At 43.2% G+C, this 22,466-nt stretch overlaps 1 protein-coding gene across 3 annotated transcripts in view; it reads right to left on the reverse strand.

Annotated features, from left to right (window-relative positions):
* Positions 1 to 3,050: 3,050 nt before the first annotated feature.
* LOC119646646 (potassium voltage-gated channel subfamily H member 8) overlaps positions 3,051 to 22,466 on the reverse strand; it is a 263,584-nt gene continuing 244,168 nt past the window's right edge. For all 3 annotated transcript variants that reach the window (XM_038047162.1, XM_038047161.1, XM_038047160.1), the window contains exons 13-17: positions 14,097 to 14,192; positions 13,561 to 13,714; positions 13,344 to 13,462; positions 4,756 to 5,356; positions 3,051 to 4,380 (exon numbers count right to left, since the gene is read on the reverse strand). In XM_038047162.1, coding sequence (XP_037903090.1) covers positions 3,422 to 4,380; positions 4,756 to 5,356; positions 13,344 to 13,462; positions 13,561 to 13,714; positions 14,097 to 14,192 — 1,929 coding nt within the window. In that variant the 3' untranslated portion in view covers positions 3,051 to 3,421. The remainder of the gene's footprint in view (positions 4,381 to 4,755; positions 5,357 to 13,343; positions 13,463 to 13,560; positions 13,715 to 14,096; positions 14,193 to 22,466) is intronic.

Here is a 22,466-nt window from a genome sequence, read left to right on the forward strand (position 1 = left end):
TTACTCGCCAGAGTCCCACAGAAAGCATAGGGAAAGCAGGGACAAGTGAAAAAGGAGCGGTGATATTTCCTTACGTTTAGCGCTAACCCATTAATACAGCACCGGTGAACCAGAGTATCTAGGTTTTATTGTAGGGAGAGATATTCCATAATTGACGATGTAGCATAAATCATTGGCATTGGTAAGCAGAGGCAAGTAAAGAGGGGGGTGGGTTAGGCCGTTAATAAGGAATACAAATAAAATTAGATCCCAGATGTAGCCTTGCTGAACGTCTAAGGCGAGGGAAAGGAATGGGATGTGTGGCCATCACAAGAACCGCAGCTGCACCGGAAGGTAAAAGGAAAGCCATGTTACAAGTGATATGCAAACTCTAAGTGGGGTCAGTTTCGAAAAAGCATCTTGTGATTTTCAGTATTGAAGACTTCAGAAAATCAATGTAGACAGTATGCACTTCTTACCGAGGATATAGGTATTTGGACACAAAGTTGATGAAGTGGAGCAAGCACCCACCACACACCTTTTCCCCTATGAGGTAACCAAATTGGGCGGACAACCCTGACAAGCAAGATTTTGGAGCCGAAGCAGGCGACTGAAATAGGGCGGTAATTCTCAGCTAGAGTGCGATTGCCACTTTTGTGAATGAGGATAATTAGAGCCTCTTTTCATAGGCTAAGTGAATGTAGTTCTTTTCGAGGTTCTTATTGAAAATTATTGGGAAGAGAAATGGACCGATCAGCATTAATCAAAAAGAGGTTTAGAAGACCACCGTGACTAAGAAGTAAGGAATCGGAAGCAGGAGACAGGGGGAACATAGACTGAGAAAAAATAGCGGCGGAGTAAATCATAAAATAGTTGGAGGGAGTTAGGGAGAAGAGCCTGTGAATTTGATGAAAGGAGGAAAGAACTGGGCGGAATTGCGAGTATGGACATGCTCCGCTGAAAACTTTCGCGAGCTGAACGTGATACTAGCGAATGTAAGGACTCATATATTTTCATATTTTCATAGGACCTGGAGCCTATAGTGGACATGACATATATGAGGGTTACTTTGGCAGGAAGAGCTGCTCTCTATGTTTCTGAGGAGTATACCCAAAGTGACAAACATGCAATTAGCACGGGAGGTCCAAAAAAGGGCTGCTGGCCGATCGACTGCGCAGGTTTTTAAGGAGGTGTGTTTCCGCGGCTTTCGATCACGACATATGTCCGGATGATACGGCCACCAGAAAAAAAGTCATCGAAGCCACCCAATGGATCATGGTAATATGTTAAGTTGCTTTACCCAGAAGGCGACTACACCGCAGAATAGATTGGTGGAAGAACAACAGCTTTATGAACTGTATGTTTTCGGACAAGGTAAGATTCCCGATGTCACAGAAGTTACCATTCTCAGAAGGTACCAACTACTGGTTGAATGAAGAAGTTGCAATGATTCAGAAGAAATTCGATAATGCTGAATGACATGACGCATAGAAAAGGCTATGATCAAATCCATCGGAAAAGTATGTAAAGTGATTATTTCAAGCTGGGTACGGAGATTGGTATAAATCTGTGGGTTATGGTTTATAGGGTCATAAAGAACAACGGTGGTGACAAAAGTTATTGAAAATTTTCGCACTTTTAGTAGTGGTCCCTTTTCGCACACTCTGAAAAAAAATGAAGCCAACGCCGTGCTGCCTTGCTAGTGCCTGTTATCTCTAGTCATTGTGCAGGAACTGGAGATAATATATTGGAGTATCGCCGACTATAAAACTCTAGATTTCAATGACATCCCAAAAAGGATTTCCGGCCAACAATGAAGGGAGGGACCAAATTTCTCGCGAATATCCTGAATAAACCAGCATCATATTCTTCATTATTCTTCGATAACATCCTTTCCAAAAGGAGTTCTCTCATACGGAGTAGTATTAAATCCCGGCCCCGGGCAAAATGGAAATACATCTGTTGTTCTGTTGTTGGTAAACTCAACAGCCACGAGGGCAGGTGTGAGTAGGATAGAGTCATATGGTATACCACCTTCCACAATTCCTCACTGAACGCGGTGCTGTAGACAATACCTACACCTTTATAGATTTGTTATCTCCCCGAATTGTCCTAGATATGATATCATGGCGGGTAACCCAGAACAACCTCGGGTTCAAAGCTGAGAGAAGGTGGCTGTATAATAAGCTGAAGGCTAAGTTATGCTCTCAGAAAATTGTTGGAAGGATGGTCAAATAAGACGTAAAGGTAGCTTGCGTAATAAGTGGAGGAAAGCTAGTTTACATAATAACTCCAGAGCCCCAATTTGGAGATAATAAAAATTAAGCGAGCCAGAATCATGAAGACCTAATGACAAACCCACCTTGCAAAGCAGTAATCAAATGTCAAATGTTGTCTCTTGTGGAGAAGTGGGGGAGGCGGGGATGTGGTTTCTTGTGGTGGCAATCCCAATTGTACTCGCTTTAGTTCATAACTATTCCAACACACGGGGGTGTTTAAAAAGCCAATTCAACCCAACTTTCGGAGAATCCTTCTGATGTGGGTTCAGCCGACTTGATACCAGACGAGGATAAGGAGAACTTTCTTCCAATGCCTCATCAGGTGATGTTTTCGAAACTGAACATGAGGAACCATTAAATAGATCGTCGCTCCTAAAAGGCGATTGAATACAAGCGATAGAAGGAGGACCATCCATGATGCCACGGGTATTCGAACCTGGTGCGTGGAGATCGAAACGGTGATGATCAGTGAACTCAGCCAGAACCTCATCAAGGCAAATTTAAACCGAAGCATCGGAAACATAGTAATGAATTCGTTATTTTTACGTACTTACTACAAACGATCTAGTTTCTCAGAAGCTGGTAGGAACCATTGGATTAATTAGCTCCTTTTCGACTAAATTTTAAATGCAATGATTTTTCAGCCCTTAAATAACGACTTTCTCTCATGTCGCCGATTTTAGGAGATTTATTGTTTAGCGGATGAAGGAAATTAGTAAGTTTTCTACCGAAATGCGGGATGAGTGACATCTAAAACTTCCAATGCTGTCAAAATTCTATATGGCCTTAAACTTATCTTGATGCAGCAAAAATTTGATATCGCAACTAAGGAACTCGCTCCTCCTATCGCGAGTACATTGCCTTATCTAAGAATTCTACTCTCTAAAAAAATTAAGGCAAATTTATTAAAATAATTACAACCCACCTTGCACAAAGGATAATCTACTAAATAACAAAAAAGCAAGTCATTCATTACTTAGTGTCTTTCAGATATTTCACTAAAGCAAGTACCCTAGCCGATATCTCAATTATTGACGTTCGTATCACTTGCTCGTATATAATGCTCCTTACCCACTCGCCTGCCACGGATCAATCTCCTATCCCCACTCACATGCCAGGATACTATCAAGGCGAACCTGTGCATTAAGCACCTCCGAGAAAATTCAACTCTCCTTTAACGATCTTGTCGATGCTATCGTTTTCAATCCTTTCTCCAATTTATCAGCATCCCCTGCTGAAAAACGAAAGTTTCCAGGAGGACGATTCACAGTCAAATTGTTCCTTTTTATCGTAAGGTCGGATGAGCTCGACCTTGAATTTCGTCTCTTAGCAATATTAGCAGAGTCCTCGAGAAACGAAGTGGTTTCGTTGGCTTCATTCACATCGTCGTAAGTCTCATTCAAGCGCTCGTAGTCCTTTTTGCTTCCCTTCCAAGATGTCTTCCGAACAGGACCATTGGTTCTGATCTCAGGCTCGAAGTTTTTGTTTGATAGTGATCCATTCGATGACAGGCTATTGCTACTATTTGAATGTTTGCGAAAAGAACTCCTGGACTTGCCTTCCCGAACAATGGAGAAACTGGTCGGTTCACATTCGACGGTGCTGAGATCCTCTTTTGAAGGAACTATATCCAAGAGCGCGTCTGTGGAGCGGCAATTGTCTACTTCTTGATAGTTGCTATTTCTTGTACTCCACCTGTCTTCCTGTTGATTCGTTTCCTTCTCCTCCAATAGGTATTCCGAACTCGTTGCGTCAGGCGAATTGACCTCTTCAATGGTGTTAAGTGGCGACACTTGTACGTGCTGCTGTTGCTGAAGTAATTCAATTTCAGTCTTTATCGTTGTCTCGATCCCTAGCAGTCCTAAAACTAAACGTGGATTGGCTAACACGAATTTCTCAAATGTTTGGAAATCAATTTTCACAGGATCTGTTTGCGTTGACTTGGTTACATAGCGTGGGGTTTCCGGCGTATAGACATTCGGTTGCTGCGGCTCTTCCATCTCACGACCCCAAATTTCAGGTGGATGTGACGAACTACGTGCGATAAGACCTTGCTGAGTATCGATTGGCGGATTAACGTTATTGAAGATATTTGGGATGGATCGGGCCGGAAAACGAGCACCTAGATATTGAAAAAGTTTAGTCACTAGACGAATTGGAACCTGTAGTGGTGTCATCATAAATAACGACTAAATGATGTCCTTGAGAGTTAAGGAACTCCACGGAAGACCAGTTTTATATGAATAAATGAATTTATTCCCAGTGAAGGGACTTTTCAATTAAACTTTTCCAATATTTCTTCCAGATAATCTAAACTGCTCAAAGATAGTGAGTTTGAAATCATTAAAATTACGGAGTCAAGTGTTACTCTCTCTGAACCTGAATCACCACCAGCAATTCCTGCATTTCCTATTGTTTTGTTATTGAATTTTAGCATCTCGAAATACATATTTACCTCAAAAAGACTCATAATGACATACTAACAAAAACATCCTACCTAAATCCGCTTGTGATGCCAGCGTAGAATATGTCATTTCCTGGAGCGCTTGAATTGCATTCCTAACTTCTAGGCTTAGGGCGGCTACGTCTTGGTGTAGGCTAATAACTTGATTGTCAAGTCGTTCAATAGAACGTTTATGTGTGGGCACTTCATTTCTTTGACAGGATTCCAGATTCAATCCTTCCAACGAGTTCGATTCAATTCCCCCCGAGGGAGGATTTACCGAACGCTGACGTTCCACTCGCTCTCGAAGTGCCGCCAAGGATCTTCCTCTTTGCAAGATTTTTCCATGCCGTGGACTGGCTGCATGAACTGGCGAACGATTGGAAAGATGAGGCGATGGGGAGCTTCCCATGTGTGGAGAAGCAGAGTTGCTATTGCTATCGACATCCAGCAGGTTTTCGTCGTCCTCACTGATTGAGGGCAAGGGGAGACACGGCCCAATATCCGCCTCCTGGCACTCATATCCTTCCCGTAAATTATACGTTAAATCGTGTTGGATGTCGTTGGCGAATTGTTGTTGATACTCCGGGTAGAGCCTAAGGACCTCGACTAGCCCGCCGATGTGGATACACTTTAGGTCACAGTATGTCAGCGCCTGCCAATGAAAAATAATTGGAAAGAGGAGACCGCATTAAAATTAATGGGAAAACTTGGCACAAGGTGTAGTTTAAGTAATTAATAAAGACAGAAAGTGAAAAGTCGTACGCTAATGAGAGTCACCCGATGGGTGTCTTGATTGACATTGCTAAATGGCTAAGGCTGATGATAACGACGGAGGTGAATTGAATAACGCATCAGACGGAAAAGATACTTGAGGTGTATCGATGAGCGTAATTATTACGTTTCTTGTTAGAAGTTTGTAAATAAAGTCCTAGACCTTGTGTGGTGTCTGCTTTCTCTCAACGGGTGGTTTGGCAACTTTTCTGGACAGAAAAGTTTTTAGATTGCAATTACTAGTCTTTCATGTTTTTGTGAAAGGTACAAAGTTTTACTACATCAACAAAATATAACTCTTGGTGAATGCAATAACATACGCCATTCACAAGAAATTGCCATCGAACAGAAATTGAATTCAGGGAAAAGTAGTGAAGTTGGTGAAAATTCACTTAGGAAGAGGATTAACGAGAAAAACGATCTAATGAGGAGTCAAATAAAGTAACAAACATGGGTACAAAATCAGCCCCCTTTGAAGTTTAAATTCTAGTTTCATGTCATGGGCATACATATGCCCTTATGTTAGCCTTCCCGCTGGATGAATATCCGTTTCATTGATTGAGAGTATCCTAGGCCCTTGACTTGAATAGACTGACTGTTTGGAGGCACTTCTGTCTATCTACAAAGGCAAGTCGGTGCGTCCTGTTCCAATCAGTAGACCAAGGAGATAATCAACTTGGTCCATCTGATCGAGTAGCAACATCTTCAATGTGAGCTTACTTGACATCTGTACTATCAATTAGTTGCGCCAGTAACCTACAGCTTACTCTCTTTGATGGCTTAATTAATTTAGTTTCTGCTTCCCCATAATTCTTACTCCGTGGTTCCACAAATAGAGTTTGGGATTCCCTTCTCTTAAGGTCGTCCTTCCTCTCATTGGTATCAATGCCTTTGTGCCCAGCTAACTGAGGAAGATAGGCAGCCAGAGTTCCGAGTTCTGCTGGCATTCCTATATACCCTTCCCTACGAGAATATGAATTTTATCTAGTTTGGAATTCATTCGCAGATTCTCCCTCACGCTGGGAATAGAGTGGTATGTTGCTCTAGGACTTGTGACTTGCCGTTCCTCATGTCCATTCCTGTATATTGGCTCCGCACCAATTTTGCAACTTTTTTTATTCGAATACCGAAGTGTGAAAACCTTGGAAAGACACGCCTACTCCAGCCCAGCCGCACGAACGAAAGCTGGCACGTGTGGATCTGCGGGCCGCTAAAAACCACCCCCGGTCTGCCCAGTCTCGTGGGACTACCATTTAAGTATTATTTTGTAAAATTCGTTGGCCTTTAGGCACTGGCGCTTCCGCTTTTCTCCTTCTCACTCCCTTCAGCAGATCGTAATTTAACTTTATGATTTAAGAGGAAACCACAAGCCGATCAAATTCCTCCTCTCCATTTCAAGCTTTGTTCAGTAAAACATCTCGTATTCTGGATCCTCCGTTACGCCAGCGTATTTATTACAATTCGACGAATCATTCAACCGAAAGCGATGTAACTATTGCTTGTGCCAATCACCGTGTGTCGTGAGGAATTGAAAAAAGTGTGGCGGTTGGTCTCCCCGTGTTTCCGCTCAAGTAATACCTTAATGTCGGAAATGAGGGCCATTTTTGTCGCCAAGATATCTACTAGCATAATGGGTGTCATTACAAGTATCACCTCATCTGATGTGGTTCTAGAAAAGCTGAAAACCTTCAATGTCTGTCAGTGCTCCCTTATTTCGGTTCCAAACACGACACAGTAGCCGCCTGAACCCAGCGCATCGTCTGCCAGATTCACCACTATGCTTGTTGCACCCAATGCCGAATAGGCTCGTCGAAGCCCATTTTTTGAAAAGAGGAGGCCCGTTCTATTCACTCCTTCAGACAATCACAAGCGTCCACAACCATAGCTGGGATTCGAACAAGGGGCCAAACGTCGAGATCGTGAAACTGACACCCCAACCAGCTCGGCCATTGTACTGTCTTTTGTGAATTATGCTCGCCATAACCTTCCCCATTGCATCCGACAGGCTGATTGGACGGAATGCTTCAGGATCTCCTGGTGCTTTGTCGCATGTAGAAAGTAACACCAACTTTTGTCTTTTCCACTAAGAGTTATTTTAGGTGCGCCTCGTAGGTGTGAGCGAAAAAGGTCCAGCTTAGTCATTACTGTCAGCTGCATCAGGTATGTTATCCAATGCGGGACCTTGTTATCGCCTATACATCCTACCATAGTTTTTCCACAACTCCTGTTCAATTACTGGAAATATTACGCACTCGTTAAGCTCGTTGGTTGTGATCTTTTTCAGGAGACATTGACAGATCAACAGAGGTAATCTTCGCTGTCTTTTCATTGCCACCCTATAGGCGCTATTCCAAACGTTTATATCGCCATGGTCACACAATTATATTTTTTTTACATTCCCGAATGGCCTCTTCTAAGTGACCTTTGCAACTCTCCGTATGTCTCCTTCCGATCGCCGCTACCGGGGTTTTCCCTAAGCGTCTCGTAGAGTCTCCTTCCCAGGACACATGCAGCTCAGAAGATTATGTTGCCTACTAGGAGTAGTCGTCTCCTGGGTATATCGGGCTTGAGTACCGCCGAAAACTGTACCCTTAAAAGCATTTGCCTCCACCCTTGCAAATCAACAAGTTTTCTGCGAGAGCACTTTTTCAAGGTCGAATCGCCTTTGGTTTTTATGCAGGTTGCCTAATGGCCACTGTGAGAATAATATTCACTCACTTGCCAAGAAACTTTACAAGCTAGACCCGTGCTGACGTATGTCTAGCCCTATACTCTAACAGTGTATTAGGTCCCGACAATCGCGAGTACCTCGTTTAGCTTAGCGAATGCTTCTATCAGAACACATCTTCTCATATTCATTAACCGGCTGCATCATTCGACAGCCCACGCGTTAAAATCCCCATCTATAACTTTCGGGGAATGCGCTCTCGAGGCCAGAACTAGAGTGGTCAGAATCTGGTCATACTCGGCAAGTGTAGCGCTGGGTAGAGGAAAGTGGATTTCTTTCACTTTTTTAACCCTCCACATGCTCTAATATTTCCTGGAAGGCTTGTTCTCCGGAAGCCAATTGCGCAACTTCTGGTCTTTGACGCAAGTGATACTACCGTGATTTCGATATGGCAGATATTTTGTGAGAGTAGGTTCTACGCCGCCTGTAGTTGATTTGAATCAACCTGATCTGTGATTTGCGATAAGGACTCTACTACCTTTGTAGGGCGGGCTGCCTGCAATGTGCCAATGGTCTACAGTCTCTTCCTAATTGGGACAGCGCTTCCACTCTCAGGGGACTTGTGCAAAGAATCGAGCTTCTTCTGAATGGGTCCTTCGATAGAGCAAGTTTTAGTCCCTCCCTTGCCCTTGTACTAAAGGATTCCGCAGTAGTCAAGGTTCCTGTGACTGAGGCACTGCATATATCGGCAGACAGGAATGAGTTTGTCACTCCCGGGACCTGTGGGGACTGGGGTTTCCAAACCCTACACCGTGACTTTATTTCTCCTCTGCTCCTCTATGTTGCGTTTTATTTCTGGGGAAGGATTCCCATAACCAACTTTTATCGAGGGTGTGCGTTTTGTTCCTACCTATCCAACTGTGTCTCCTACTTTTCGAGGTGAAAAGTTTTTATTTGCTTTTCTTTATTACGTATTAGACTCTCTCAGTTTTTTAGCAAACAAACTGAGTTCAAAAGCAAAAATAGTATGCGTAATTTAGTTGTACAAGGAAGGTTCAATGGCATTTCGAAAATACCGCAAACAACCAAAACGCCGACCGGAACAACGGTGGCTTGATACGCCTCGAGATTATATCCAGATCAGATATTTGATAAAATAAAATGGCGAAACCGATCACGACGAGCTGACCCCGGTTGCGAAAGGGACAAAGGCTGGAGAAAAAGAAGAAGACCGCACAACACTGCATGTGACATCTTAAAACATTAAGATGACTAAGAAGTTAGATATTGTCTTCTATTTGTGGTCTAGCCTAAAATTGAGAGACCAGTAGCTTACTTCAAACTACAATTTTTATTTTTCAGTGAAGATATATATTTCGGGAGCAACTTACCCCTAGCTTCGTACTGATGGTCCGTTGAAATAAGTTTCAACTCCTTCCGAGAACCCAGAACTTTTCCTCTATTGTTCTGCGCTAAGTATTCCTGGGGCAACCCATTCGTCAACCATCTTATGAGAGTGGGTTCTGTGACTTATCTGTTGTCCTCCCTTGGGTGACCGGCCAACATATGTAAGCAGCGTAGTCGAGGCGTTTCAGGAAATACGTCCTGGCATAAGTCTTTCGTGTCCGGGTAGCTGAGTGGTTAGACAATCGTACGGAGGGTCGCGGTTCAAATCTCGCTGGTGGCAGTGAGATTTAAATCGTGATTTGACGTCGGATACCAGTCGACTCAGCTGTGAATGAGTCCCTGAGTCAAATCAGGGTAATAATCTCGGGCGAGCGCAATGCTGACCACATTGCCTCCTACAGTGTACTGTAGTGGATTGTTACGGTCTTGAATGAATGCTCTAACACACTTCAAGGCCCTGATCCAAAATGGATTGTTGCGCCAACGATTATTATTATTAAGTCTTTGGCCGCTTTCGGCAAAGCAGCGTGGACAACGTCACTAATAACAAAAAGAAATAATATCGGTAGCGCACTTCACTTCGAACCTCAAATTCCTCTAAAATATTTTTTATGCCGCTCTGATTAGTTTCTTCTGGTGCCAGGGATGTTTCACTGCATTATGAGTGACATCATGGAAAGAGCGTTAAGTAAGGTGCTAAAGCGCTAAGCAGAAAGTATAATAGAACCAAGCTTAATGGGATTCAATAAAAGTAAGTCCTACTTAGTTTCTCCACTCCTGCCAACATATGTTCTCAATGTACTTCTGCATTTTCTCTACCTAGGCGTCCAGCGCTGTCAGACTACGTGAGTCTGGACGTTGAACAGCAAAATCCTATGACCATGGTAGCATCCTAGACGATCTTGGGAATTTTCGGCACTCCTCACAGGACACAGCACTGTGAACTTTCCAACCAGGGCAAAGAAGAAGATCGCCAGAAGATGGTTTGTTGAGCCGGCTGGACTCTGCCCCCTTGCTTTCACCGCAGCAGTCATAGTGTTAGGAGTTTTTCTCATCAAAATGGCGCACAGTGGGCCGATACCAGATATCGCCGTCAGACACATTCCCTGCTTATTCTGCCGAAAACCTTCTCGGAATGAATAAAGTGCGAACAAGTGAACATCTGGACTCCATGCACTGTTCCAAAATGGTCCGGAGTAGAACCAGCCAGCCCTCTGTTGATTAAGTTTGGAGGTGTTCTTCCTTCATTCTAATCCTATTCCCAGAATTTCCGTACGGGTGGGAGTAGCAGGGGACTTTCAAGCCAAGAGGCGTTGCTCCGCTTAAGTCCATTGGTAGCCGAGGTGATTTCTCTTCTGTCACTGTTCGATAACTGGTCATGGAATTGTGGTGAATTGTTTCTTCAACCGTTCGTTATTGTGGATGAGGAGTCGGCCGTCGTACCTCACAAGATCTTCTAATTCGGTTAACGACCACATGTAAGTTTCTTCGTTGTGTGGTATACAGTTTTGAAGCCATCGCGATTTGCAGCAGCTTATGCTTCCCTGACCAGCGCAATAGAAAATCCGCTTTTGTCATGGCGCACGCTACGTTGATCTTTCGGGGATAGCGCTTGGTATCGGAGCTAAAGCGCGTCACAGTTGCCATCGCTTGCAGTGGTTAATAGGGCTTTCAATCCCTTTCGTGCATCGACTCACTTCTACAATTCAGTAGTCAGGCCGATCTTATGACACCTCCTCAGGACGCGGCCAATGATTTTTGCAGCACCCCAAAGAAAGCATTTTTGATGACGACCCAATATTTTCAAGGTGTCGCAGCACACGAACGAATGTGAACGATTATCAAATGGTGTTCCCTTTCGACGCCGATGTCGACGCTTCTCTTGTTATGCTGATTCAGGAGGCAACTACTAAATCTCTCATGGCAAAGCGATCACTTCGATTGTCCGTACGATGTCGTGCGATCGAAACCCAACTGACCTTATGGCAACCTCCGTGTTCGAAAAATGTGCCACCTGTAGTGAGGCGGTGGAAGCTGTAAAAACTATCTGACACCGGCTTCGAGTCTGCTACAACTTCGCTTTCCAGAGTAAAAAAGCGCTCTGTCATCAGTGTGGCAAGAGGAAAAGGAGTACCCACCAGAGTCGTACCATCTTACTTCGCTTAGATTCGGAATGTTCAAGTTATATTGCTTCAATTCGCGTTCGCCGTTGCCGAGAAGTGTACGCACATTCCAGAAATCAATTATAGTCGGATAGTCAAAGGTCTTAGCCGAGAGGCTAGCCCCTTTTCGTGAAATTGACGTTTCGATAATGGCAAAGTTTCCAAATCTGCAGGTTGCCAGCCCATAAATTTCTATCATTTTTAGGTGCCGTTTACGATAAGTAGGAAATATTTTGAGTATATTCTAAAGCCCCCACCTCTTTCCTCTTTCTCCCCCTCCACTACCTCACTTTGCAACCAATGCTACGGAAAGTTCTAATGGAGACCATAGCTGCTGACAAAAAATGAATATAGTTCTGGTCATAGAAGGTGTTAGTTACTTCCTGAATGGTGGGTGAGGTCTTTTCTGGTGGTAGAACTGACCGTGGTATGTCCTGGAAGTTAACGATAGACCAGGACAATCCCGAGGCAATCATATTTGAACTATAGAGAGAGTCACATGAGAGGAAATCAGCGGAAATGCTGAGATGTAGGACATAATTTTCTACCAGTTCAGGCAAACGGTTCAGATGTTGGCAACTATAAAAACGGAAACTCCTTTGTGAGATATCAGTTGTCAATACAAGAAGCAGATGAATAGCTTACAAATTCTTTTCGATCTCATCCAAATTACCAAGTGGCTTGGATGTAGTAGACATTTCTAGATTTAAATTTGACAGTCCGCCCGATTGTCCGAACTGTAATGAAGTCTTCATGGAGACCTAACTATATGTTGCTAGTGACACTGGAATCTTTCAAAGTGTCCTTTTTGAGAATGCGCCAAATAATTACACACAAAGTATCTCCTGGAAGTTCGATAAATTTATAGAAATCCATTGATGGGAACCCAGAAAAAAAACAATTTCAATAAAGGTGGAAATGTTGCTAGTCGGATGTCATAGGAAAATTTATTTGATATTGGGCGATGGGCATATTTATTTAAAATTAACCCCAATAGCAAAATAAAAGTGAAATATCGATATTTCAGCTTATCTGCCCAGAGGAGCGCATTCCTTAAGCGTGAAACGTGCTGTCTGACATCATTGAACCATGAAACCATTGAACAACACAAGCCATTTATCAGTTTGATAGGGAAATAGCACAAACGTGACTGGAATGCAAAGAGGAAGGTATTTTTATTCCGACACGTTGTTAAGCCCCAAACACTAAGGGTATACAGGACGAGATAATTGAATTGCAGTGCTTAAAACATCGAGTTGACCTGGAGAGGAAATGAGGAGCAGAAAAGCTGCTTTCACTGTGAAATTTTTCTCGGACTTAACCGGATTAGTTTCATCAGCTTTCAATTTGCAACCGGGATGTTTGCCTCTATAAAAGGGTACTTGTTTGTTGAATTTATTATGGGCACCGGCATAAACTACGCTCTGGGATACTCTCTTTTGAGGGTGTCAGAAAGGTGCAACACAGGCGTCTGCTGAAGGTAAAGCACCTCTTCAATTTGATATGACATGCATAATGCAACACAAAACCCATTTGCTTGTTTACCATAAAAACGATAGTTCATGTCCTTTCTATCATCTAAAATGGGATTGAAGCACTACGCGATAAAAGGACTGTGAAATTTGCCTCACCTTCACATCACTGCTACTCTTCACCACCGTGTCTGCTCCAGGAGGAGCTGATGCATTCGTTATTTGGCCATTTGCCAGCACATGTACGTTTAAGTCACAGCCTACTAAATCACCTTTGCCTGGAATGATGAAAAAATGGTCCATGTCAAAAGCACGATTTGTACCGTATGCCGTTCAGGATCATGCTGGGGTACTTCCCTTAAATCTTAAATCTTACCTAAAATGGCCACCACCATATTGTTCTTGATAACTTCCATTGAACCGTTGCACAAATAATAAATGTAATTCAATGCGTCTCCTTTGTGGATAAGAAACTCGCCAGGAGCACAGAAGTTGGTTTTTATGTGCAGCGAAAGCAATTTTAGACAACCCTGTAAAGAAATGGAGAAAACGTGTTCATAAATGTTGTTGTGATTAAGGACGATTTGTCCTGAGGGGGTTCATTTTCCCTTCTCGACTGATGTCGCGCGAATACCGCAGCTTTAAACTTATTGTGCGGAAATTCTTTTGCAAGTGGTATTGGATCTACTGGAGATTCCAGTGGGCGGAATCGGTGAAGCTGAACCGATAAGATATTGAAATTTAGATATTGATGTTCCGTAATGAAGTTAAAAAATATTACAAAATATCCTTCCATAATAACACAGCAATAATGTAAAATGATAAACTCCTGGAGATCAAGATCCACTTGCGAAAGAACCATTCAACCAAACTTGAAGCTTTCAATTTAAATCCAAATAACGATGACGTTACCTGCGACGCTGATTCAAAAATCGGAAGTTGAAGGATTTCACGATGTAGATGCATTGAAACGTCGCCACGTAGTTCTTCAGGAAATTCCTTGAGTGTCTGTAAAGAAAGTCAGAATGAGAACACCATTAAACATACCTACATACAAATATTCAGACACATCTACGGTTCAACTCTACCACACTTATTGAATCTTAAGGACAAGATAGGAGGGTAGCAGAAAGACTCCTTTCTGTCTGGGAACTTCATGATTTTCCGTATTGGATAGAACTCGATGTTCAGGTCTGCGTGTAATTTCTTATCCTTTTGGCATGGAAATGGATATATGAAAGTTGTTTATTTATTCCATCAATCCTCAGCAAGATCCTGGAAGTGATGTATTTGAAGGACCAAGAAGTTTCTCCTCGGAAATATTTGCTTGACTGAACATTTGATTGGGAGATCGCTTTGATGGAAGAGTAAATATATATTTTTGAATTGCAATGTTATAAACGTGAGTCCATGTTGGACATTTGATCCCATTTAAAGCTCCGGGAGTGGAAGGAGAAGGGGTGGCTAATTTCAGGCCCAGAGAGTAGTTAAGAGGTAAGAGAGTAGGTAATTGTTCACCTATACCCCCACTTCCCACAAAACAACAAGATTTATCCTCAGAGGTCTGCACGCTTCTTTCTCATCTGCTGAAATTACAGAACACCAGAAGGCTTCCAGCCGGACCACTTTTGATTCCTAGTTATCTGAACAACACCACCTTCCCGTTCTATTCTAACTCCCAGAACGATCACGAATCCCGCTTTCACATGGCCATCTGTGTCCTTCGCAGATGCCCTGCAAAGTAACAACCCAATTTCCACATCTTCCCAACAGATGAATTCTTCGAACATCTCCAACTCCGATTTCCTTGACTTTGCCAGAAGATCGTCAAAATTCCTGCAGATGTTGAACGTAATGGTCGGTCCATTGTTGGATGTTAGAAACGTTGAGTTGAATATCAACTCTATCATCGGCCGCGCTCGCAGACATCACCTCGAGCTATTTCTTGGCGAGCATAAACCCCACATAGTGGTCATGTGTGAACCTGATATTGCAGCCGAATATCAGGACAGACCCAATTTCCCCAATTGCAACCTTTTTCGAACTGACCGTCGACAGTTCAATTATCAAGGCCGAATGATCTGCGGTTTTTTCTTCTTTTCCAAACAATTGTTTCCTCCACCCAATAGATGCAAGTCTGTTGAGGTTACCCTTATATCCCAATCGTCCTTGGTTTTCCTTGCTGCTGTCTACTGCCCCGAACAACCCTTTAATGCCCATGATACCCGTAATATCCCATCCATCTGCGCCGCATAAGCAAGACCGGGCAAATCCTGGTCCGAAATTATAGGTAGCCAATGCCAGCACTTGTCCCGGTTCCATGAACGGTTGGAAAAGAACAGGGAAATTCTCCACCGCTTCCTAACCAATTCTCATCCCAATATCAACCTATTCCACTTCAGCCCAGCCATTCCTACCTTTAATAAAGGATATTACCATTCACACTTTGACCACTTCCTAATCACCAGCAGTCTAACCCTCAAACACAATCGCAATACTTATCCCTTCCTAGAAACAGTACCCGATACCAGTGACCACGGTGCCGTTGTCTCAGATGTAACACTCCCTGACAGAACCGACCTTAGTCCCCGACTTCCAGAACCGAATCTTCAAATACAAACTTGAACAGCTCCTCCTTCGTTCCAACGATACCATAGATTGGACACTTCATCAATGCCCTGAAGTAATTCAGCAAGTATGTGACGAACTGATACCATCTCGTTCACTAAACTACCGCAACCTTATTTCTCTCCCTAGTGATATGCTTGAGGATATTAAATACAACCGTACCCTAAGGCGTAGACGATTTAGAAATAGATCTCCTCAATCCTGTCCTCTCTGTGACGAAATTCATTCTCTTGATAGGTCAATTTTACCTCTTTATACTAATTATCTCCACAGCGCCTCTCCAGCATAAAATTGAATCCTGAAACCTTCAGGAAACTCAAGAAAACCTCGCCCTCGTCTAGGTAAAAGAACCCAACAAACTACTATCCTTCTCCAAAATATTTTCACCTCCGAAAAGGTGAACATCCTAGCAAACTGCTCCCTTCAAACGCATCGTTGCATCCTCCATATTTGCGATCAAGGCTTCAAAAGTGTTGTGAGCGAATCCATGGACCCACTCCAATCCCCACCTACCGTCCAAACCCTAGCCAAAATCCTTTTCCCGACCTCTCACCGATCCTGATGAATATGATCATGTTCCTCCCATTCATTTTGTTAGCCCAAATAGAGTGGAGACTGTGATTGCAGTTTCCAAAACTAAAAAATCAGTGGGTCTCGACAAAATCCCTTCCATAGTCTTCAAAAAATGGACTCTCAACATTTCAACACCCACTTCCCCATCCATTCTTCATCCCCAGACCAATAAATTTTTGAAAGACTAGTACATTGATTCGAACGACTCTTTTCCCGGTTGAACACGCACTTCTTGTCGTCAGGAGTGATATCTTTCTCGGTATTAATCGGAGGACACCCACCATAGCCTGTCTCGCAGACCAAAGGAAAGCTTTCGACTCCGCATGTAATGTGGAATCGCTTTTAAGCTTTCTGAGATCCTCAATTTTTATCCACACCTCTGTAATTTTTAGCTTTCTAGACGGACGGAAATACATAGTCAATATCCAACAGCATCTTTGCTCTTCCTATACTTGTCCTGCCAGCGTTCCTCCGGGTTCAGTCCTTTCTGCAACCGCTAGAAGCGTTCGTTGATCTGTTGCTTTGAGGTAGTTTTTCTCATGCTACATATTATTAAATGCAATCATAACACTTGTTCTAGCTAAGGTCAAACATTACGCATGCGTTAGCGAGATCTAGTTTGATGGCTGCCTGGTTGAAAACTCGTTTGAGGGGGACGGCTGATCGCTAGTGCGTGTATGACCACGACCGAAAGTGATAAGAGACGTGGTAATTGCTCCGTTATGTATAATCGCAAACACAACATGGAAGCAAATTGGATCCAAGTGAGATTCGCCTTATATATTCAGACCCAAACTAGGCTGAGGCGAAATAATTTTTGTTTGAAGGTTGAGGGAATCCTAAGTCCGCATCCAGTCGATGTCGGATTGGACCAATTGGACTCTGCAATCCCTAAAAAGAAATTGTTTAGCTCCGGCCAAGTTTTAGTCCGAACTATAGGCAGATTTAGGCTGAATATAATTCGTACAGAGAGGTGAGGCAGCATCTGATGAGTTGCCTCTGCCCTGGCACGAAACCGTAGCCGTCTTCGTCCCTCTTTTCATTTTTGAACTTTGGGTGTTAACCCAAAAAAAGTAGTCCGTGGAACATAAAGAGTGGGAGCAAGTTGCTCTCCACTTGGTCCAGTCCGACAATAAATGGATGCGGACTTAGGACTCCGCAATCCCTAAAAAGAAACAGTTTTTACTAGTTCAAATTACGGAAACAAAGAATTTAAACTCTCCAAGTGGTAAGAAGTCACAGAGTTCGAATCCACCCATGATCATGGTCACGGCCGAGGCGCGGATTTTAGAAGCCTGACCCCATTCACATCACCCTATAGATAAATCTGTAGAACGCGTGCTTACGACTCAGTGGAAAGTTTGCATTTCGTGCCCACGGAGAAGGTAGCAGAAACAAAAATACGGAAAATTTCAATTTGGGAGAAACTAAAAACTGTCCGCGGTCGTACAGCCCAAATCTACCCGCAAACGACAGAGGAAGGCTCGACAGAAAGGAGCTTCAGCCGCTAAGGAGGGGGGACTACAGGCTGAATTCTGCCTGTCAGAACCTTCTCCTTCACCTGCACCAGGAAGAGCGGGAGAAAGGGAAGCTGATGACGTAGATACTGGGAACTTGGAAAGGTCCGAAGCCTCCGGCAGAAGAAGGGACTGTGAAGGAAGATTCAGCACCTTGGGAATAAGGCTGAATCTTCGCCGGAAGGCGGGAATAAACTGGTAGCCCTGGTGAGATCCACACTGGACGTAACAGACTCTTCTGTCAGCGGTAATGCACGCAAGAAGCGTAAGACCAACACTTCTATGGAGACCAACGCTTTATTGTGCTCCGCACCAGGGCTTACATCCACGCGTCCCGCGGGGATTACGACCGGCGTGCCAGCAGGTGATCGAGTCAGCGAGGGAGATCTCAATAAAGCTGGTCTCTCCCTTAGGAATGCGGGCACGAAGGCAGGGAGGAAGAGGACATATCCGCAAGAAGCAGACCCAGTTCTGACCGCTGCCGTGCGAGGTTCCTCCAAGGATGGCAAAATGTCAGATGGACAATTTACCACCCTCTGGGAATGCCTGTGGGGAAAAAAAATGCTTGAGCCTGAAACGAAGCGAAGATTTAACAATCAAGGTTTTAGCGATGATCGTGTCCATTTGGAGTGCACTCATGAGACTTTTAAAAAAAAGTCAAGCGGCGACGGCTTTACGGTTTCTTACCAGGGCAGAGGCAAATCGTCGGTAAGAAACCGTAAAGCCGTCGTCACTTGACTTTTTTTTAAAAGCTTGGGTGCAAGCTCTAAGCGAGGGGTCCGTGGACCAGGAAAGAGGGAGTAAGTTGCTCCCCATTTGGTCCGGTCCAGCATTAAGTTGATGCGGGCTTAGGACCCCATCATTCTAAAAACGAATAACTCATGAGACTTCCTTAAAATGGCTCCAGCAAGTAATCCAGTCCTGCGCTGGACAAAATATGCCAGATGTTGGTTACCGGGCTCTGGAAGGAAGGCAGAGGACGTAATCCACATGTTGGGTGAACAGAACCCGAGCATGGACTTCGCACACTGGAGGGTAAAGTTTATAAATGCCAGGAAAGAAAAATTTACAAACGTCGTGAGTTTCAGCTTGATATTCGAACTGGACCAAAAGAGTCAGAATGTACTCAGGGGAAGTCAACATATAGTACTCCACTTTTTCCTAGATGGAACCGGGAGCTAGAAAAGCTCAGAAAATCAACCAGGCGATTTCTGAATCGTGCTTTCAAAAGCAATAAGAAGGAAGATTGGATTGGAAGATTCCGGAACTCACAGCGTGAATATAAGACGAGGTTCCGTTAGAGTGTACTGCGAGGAACTGGAAGGCGAAAGAGAGACTTCAAGGCGGTGCAGAGTCCTGAAAAGGGATGAGTTGGCCAACCTGGACTGTCTTAAAAAACCGGATGGTACATCATCGGGGGGAACGGGTGAGAGCAGTGGTAGGGGAAGAGCTGATGGTACTTCCAACCCCTTCAACACCCTGCTGCAAGATGAACAGGAGCACTGCGAAAGCAGTTGCTACCAATGAAAAGGTGAAAGCAGCAAAGCACCTAGCATGGATGGCATCTATCCTGTAATACTAAAGGAGGGTATGGAGAATTTAGACCGCTTGCTAAGGAATATTTTTCTAGAAAGTCTTGCTTCGGGCTATGTATCTACATCTTGACAGAAAGTTAAGGTAGTCTTCATACCCAAACCTGGGAATTCAACTGCAAAGAACGGATCAGCTTGATTGCACTCTTGCTGAAAGTTTGGAAAGACTGGCTGAACGTCACATTCGTGGGAAAGCACTTAGGTCACACCCACTTAATGAAAACCAACGTGCTTACCAGCGTGGAAAGTCCAGTGAGTCTACTGTTAATTCTTTGGTTTCAAAGATGGAGGATGCAACTTTGAATGGTGAGTACGCAATGGGGATGTTCGTCGACAGTGAAGGGGCGTTTGACTGCGCGTCTTTTCAAAAAATTTGTGATGTCGCCAGAGCGCATGGTGTTGATGATGCTTTAATTAAGTGGATCCATACCATGTTAATGCAAAGATTGATGTGTGCTGAAGTGGGTGTCAATCGCTACCTAACAACAGTAGCAACGACAGGCTGCCTCCAAGGAAGGGTACTGTCACCATTTCTGGCGAGTACCCTGATCGATTCACTACTATGAGAACTGCAAAATTTGCCAATATACGTTCAAGCTTACCCTGATGACGTGGCTGTGCTTGTTCCCCATTTCTCTCTTATAGGCATAGAGTTCGAATTATACACTTAACCATATATGAACGTTGTCATCGGAAACTGCTCACGTCAAGTATCCTTTCCTAAATAACCTTCAAGTACCATCACAGGTTCAGTTTTATATTCCATTCATGTGGATATAAATCTTTTTGACGTACATATATTTGTCCCCAGGTTGTGCATGCTGCATGCATTTCTGCTTTCCTCATATGAGAGTATCTGCAATATATTTCCAAAATGTGCAGACGACTCCGCAGATGCATCATCAGTCTGTTTGCATTCTTCAAAAATGTGTTCCTTTCAACTGTGGTGCATGCACACATGACATCCTGGGAACGGGAAAGTTTACGCGGATGGGAACAACATATGAAGGTCGTGTAGTAGATGGTGGGTGTACTCTTCCTCCTCTTAAGGAACATATTCGTGGCAAGATAGAAACACATTATCGATAGCGAGATGGAGGAAATGTGTACATACATATGTACTTTAATTTCGGATGGGGGTGAAACTACTCAAATTAATTATTGCGTCAACCAAGGCTGTGTATCATTTGTAGAAATTATGCCTTTGTGTATATTGCGACATATGTAGTCGTCCTGAAATACAGAATAACATCAAGTGGGTTTGTAATTCCGCGCAATGAGCACGAAAGGGAATTGCGTGTGACTACAGCAAATGATACCTAATTTGGTCACGGATTTTTCCTATATTATATCAAGTTCGGAAATCAAAGCAATTCTAGGAAATTGAAGAACAAGATAGCTAAATGGCACGTGTGTCATACACTGACACCAGAGTAAATGCGGGAAATTTTTCCTTCACAGGTAATTGAAGATCGTCCCAACATGTGCAATGCTTTTCTTCCATCAGACAAATTCAAGCACTGCGCCGAAAGCCAAATCTCCTATATGTAGTCATCTTAAGTGCCGCCAGTATATTTAGTTTTCTTAGACTATTAAAGTGTCAACCCAATCATGGAATCATTATCTAAAGCTGTTAAAGTTACTCAATTTTCATTCGTACCATGCATCCCCCAAACTTATCCTCGAGAGAAACGTGGTAATGATACACAAATACTTTCAAAAAAAATTTATATCCAGGAGTGATATTACTTAAGTAGCAGGACTGTGAAATTCAAGTGTCTCAAAATGAATGAAGAGTTAAGTTTAAACACAGTTTCAATTTTCGCCCCTCCAAAGGCCATAGAATCACGTCAAGAATCGTGTGCGGATAGGTGGGGAGCCGTATTCAGTACAAATAATTTGTCATCATCAAAAGAGAAGACGAGATGTCTCTGACAGAAAATATGCAATGCTGGGAGTGCGAGGCAAGAGAAAATGTAGAATGACATGAAAGAGAGATTCAAGGATTATCTCACCCTAGGAAACCGCGGAGGTTGTCGTAAAAAATAACACCATCGAATGTATGACGTAGACCAAATCATTACAATATTGCCGACCCCACTATCGTTATCTAAAATTCTTAAGAATGATTAAATCGAACACGCTTTTCTGTCACCGCCGCTATCGAATCTTATTTTTGTGCTTTCAAGGTGAAGTTCTCCCGCACTGTCATCGCAAATATTCTAATTCCAGTAATTGAATTTCGCGAAACTCTCATTATTCTGGCCGCTAAAGCAAACAGAAAGAGTGGGATGACCTGTCAGACTGGAAGCGTTGGTTTACATTTAATGTATTTTATTGCGACTCGGATTGACTTTTCAGATCTGTGGATTCATGATACGATGAAATATGTGGGAACGAAATGTCATCTGGGCACTGGAGGAGCCTAAGAAGAGCCGTAATTGCAAAATATGTATTTCCCAAAAGAAACAACAAAGAATGTTTGTGACATATATAGCTTTTAAAAAGTTCGATATGTACGTCCCTCTTATGTCAGTTTAATATAAGTTTCCCATAAGACCCTTATGTGGAGTATCACGGGAGAACCATTATATAATACAATACCTGGTTCTTAATAATGTGCATCAATTTTTCCAGAACTTTCCTAGCAGCTTACACTCCTCCTCAACTTTTTTTGCGCCACCTAGCTCCAGCTCTATGGCGACTAACTCATGAGCCATTCTGTGATAATTGATTCTATTGAATGGTATATCCTGCAATGCAGCTGCCTCCTCGATATACAAATTGATCAATACCTTCAATACTCTGCTCGTGATAACAGTATAAGAGTTCTCAGTCAAATTTAGGAGCTTGTATTTAACCTCTTATTCTTTTATTATTCGAAATAGGTTTTTGGCATATTTTTCGTATGTTGCAAAGTTCAATACACAATTTCAAGAAATTACTCTTATTATAACTCGGAGATATTAGAA

This window comes from Hermetia illucens, chromosome 1, assembly GCF_905115235.1.
Source record: "Hermetia illucens chromosome 1, iHerIll2.2.curated.20191125, whole genome shotgun sequence".
Lineage (NCBI taxonomy): Eukaryota > Metazoa > Arthropoda > Insecta > Diptera > Stratiomyidae > Hermetia > Hermetia illucens.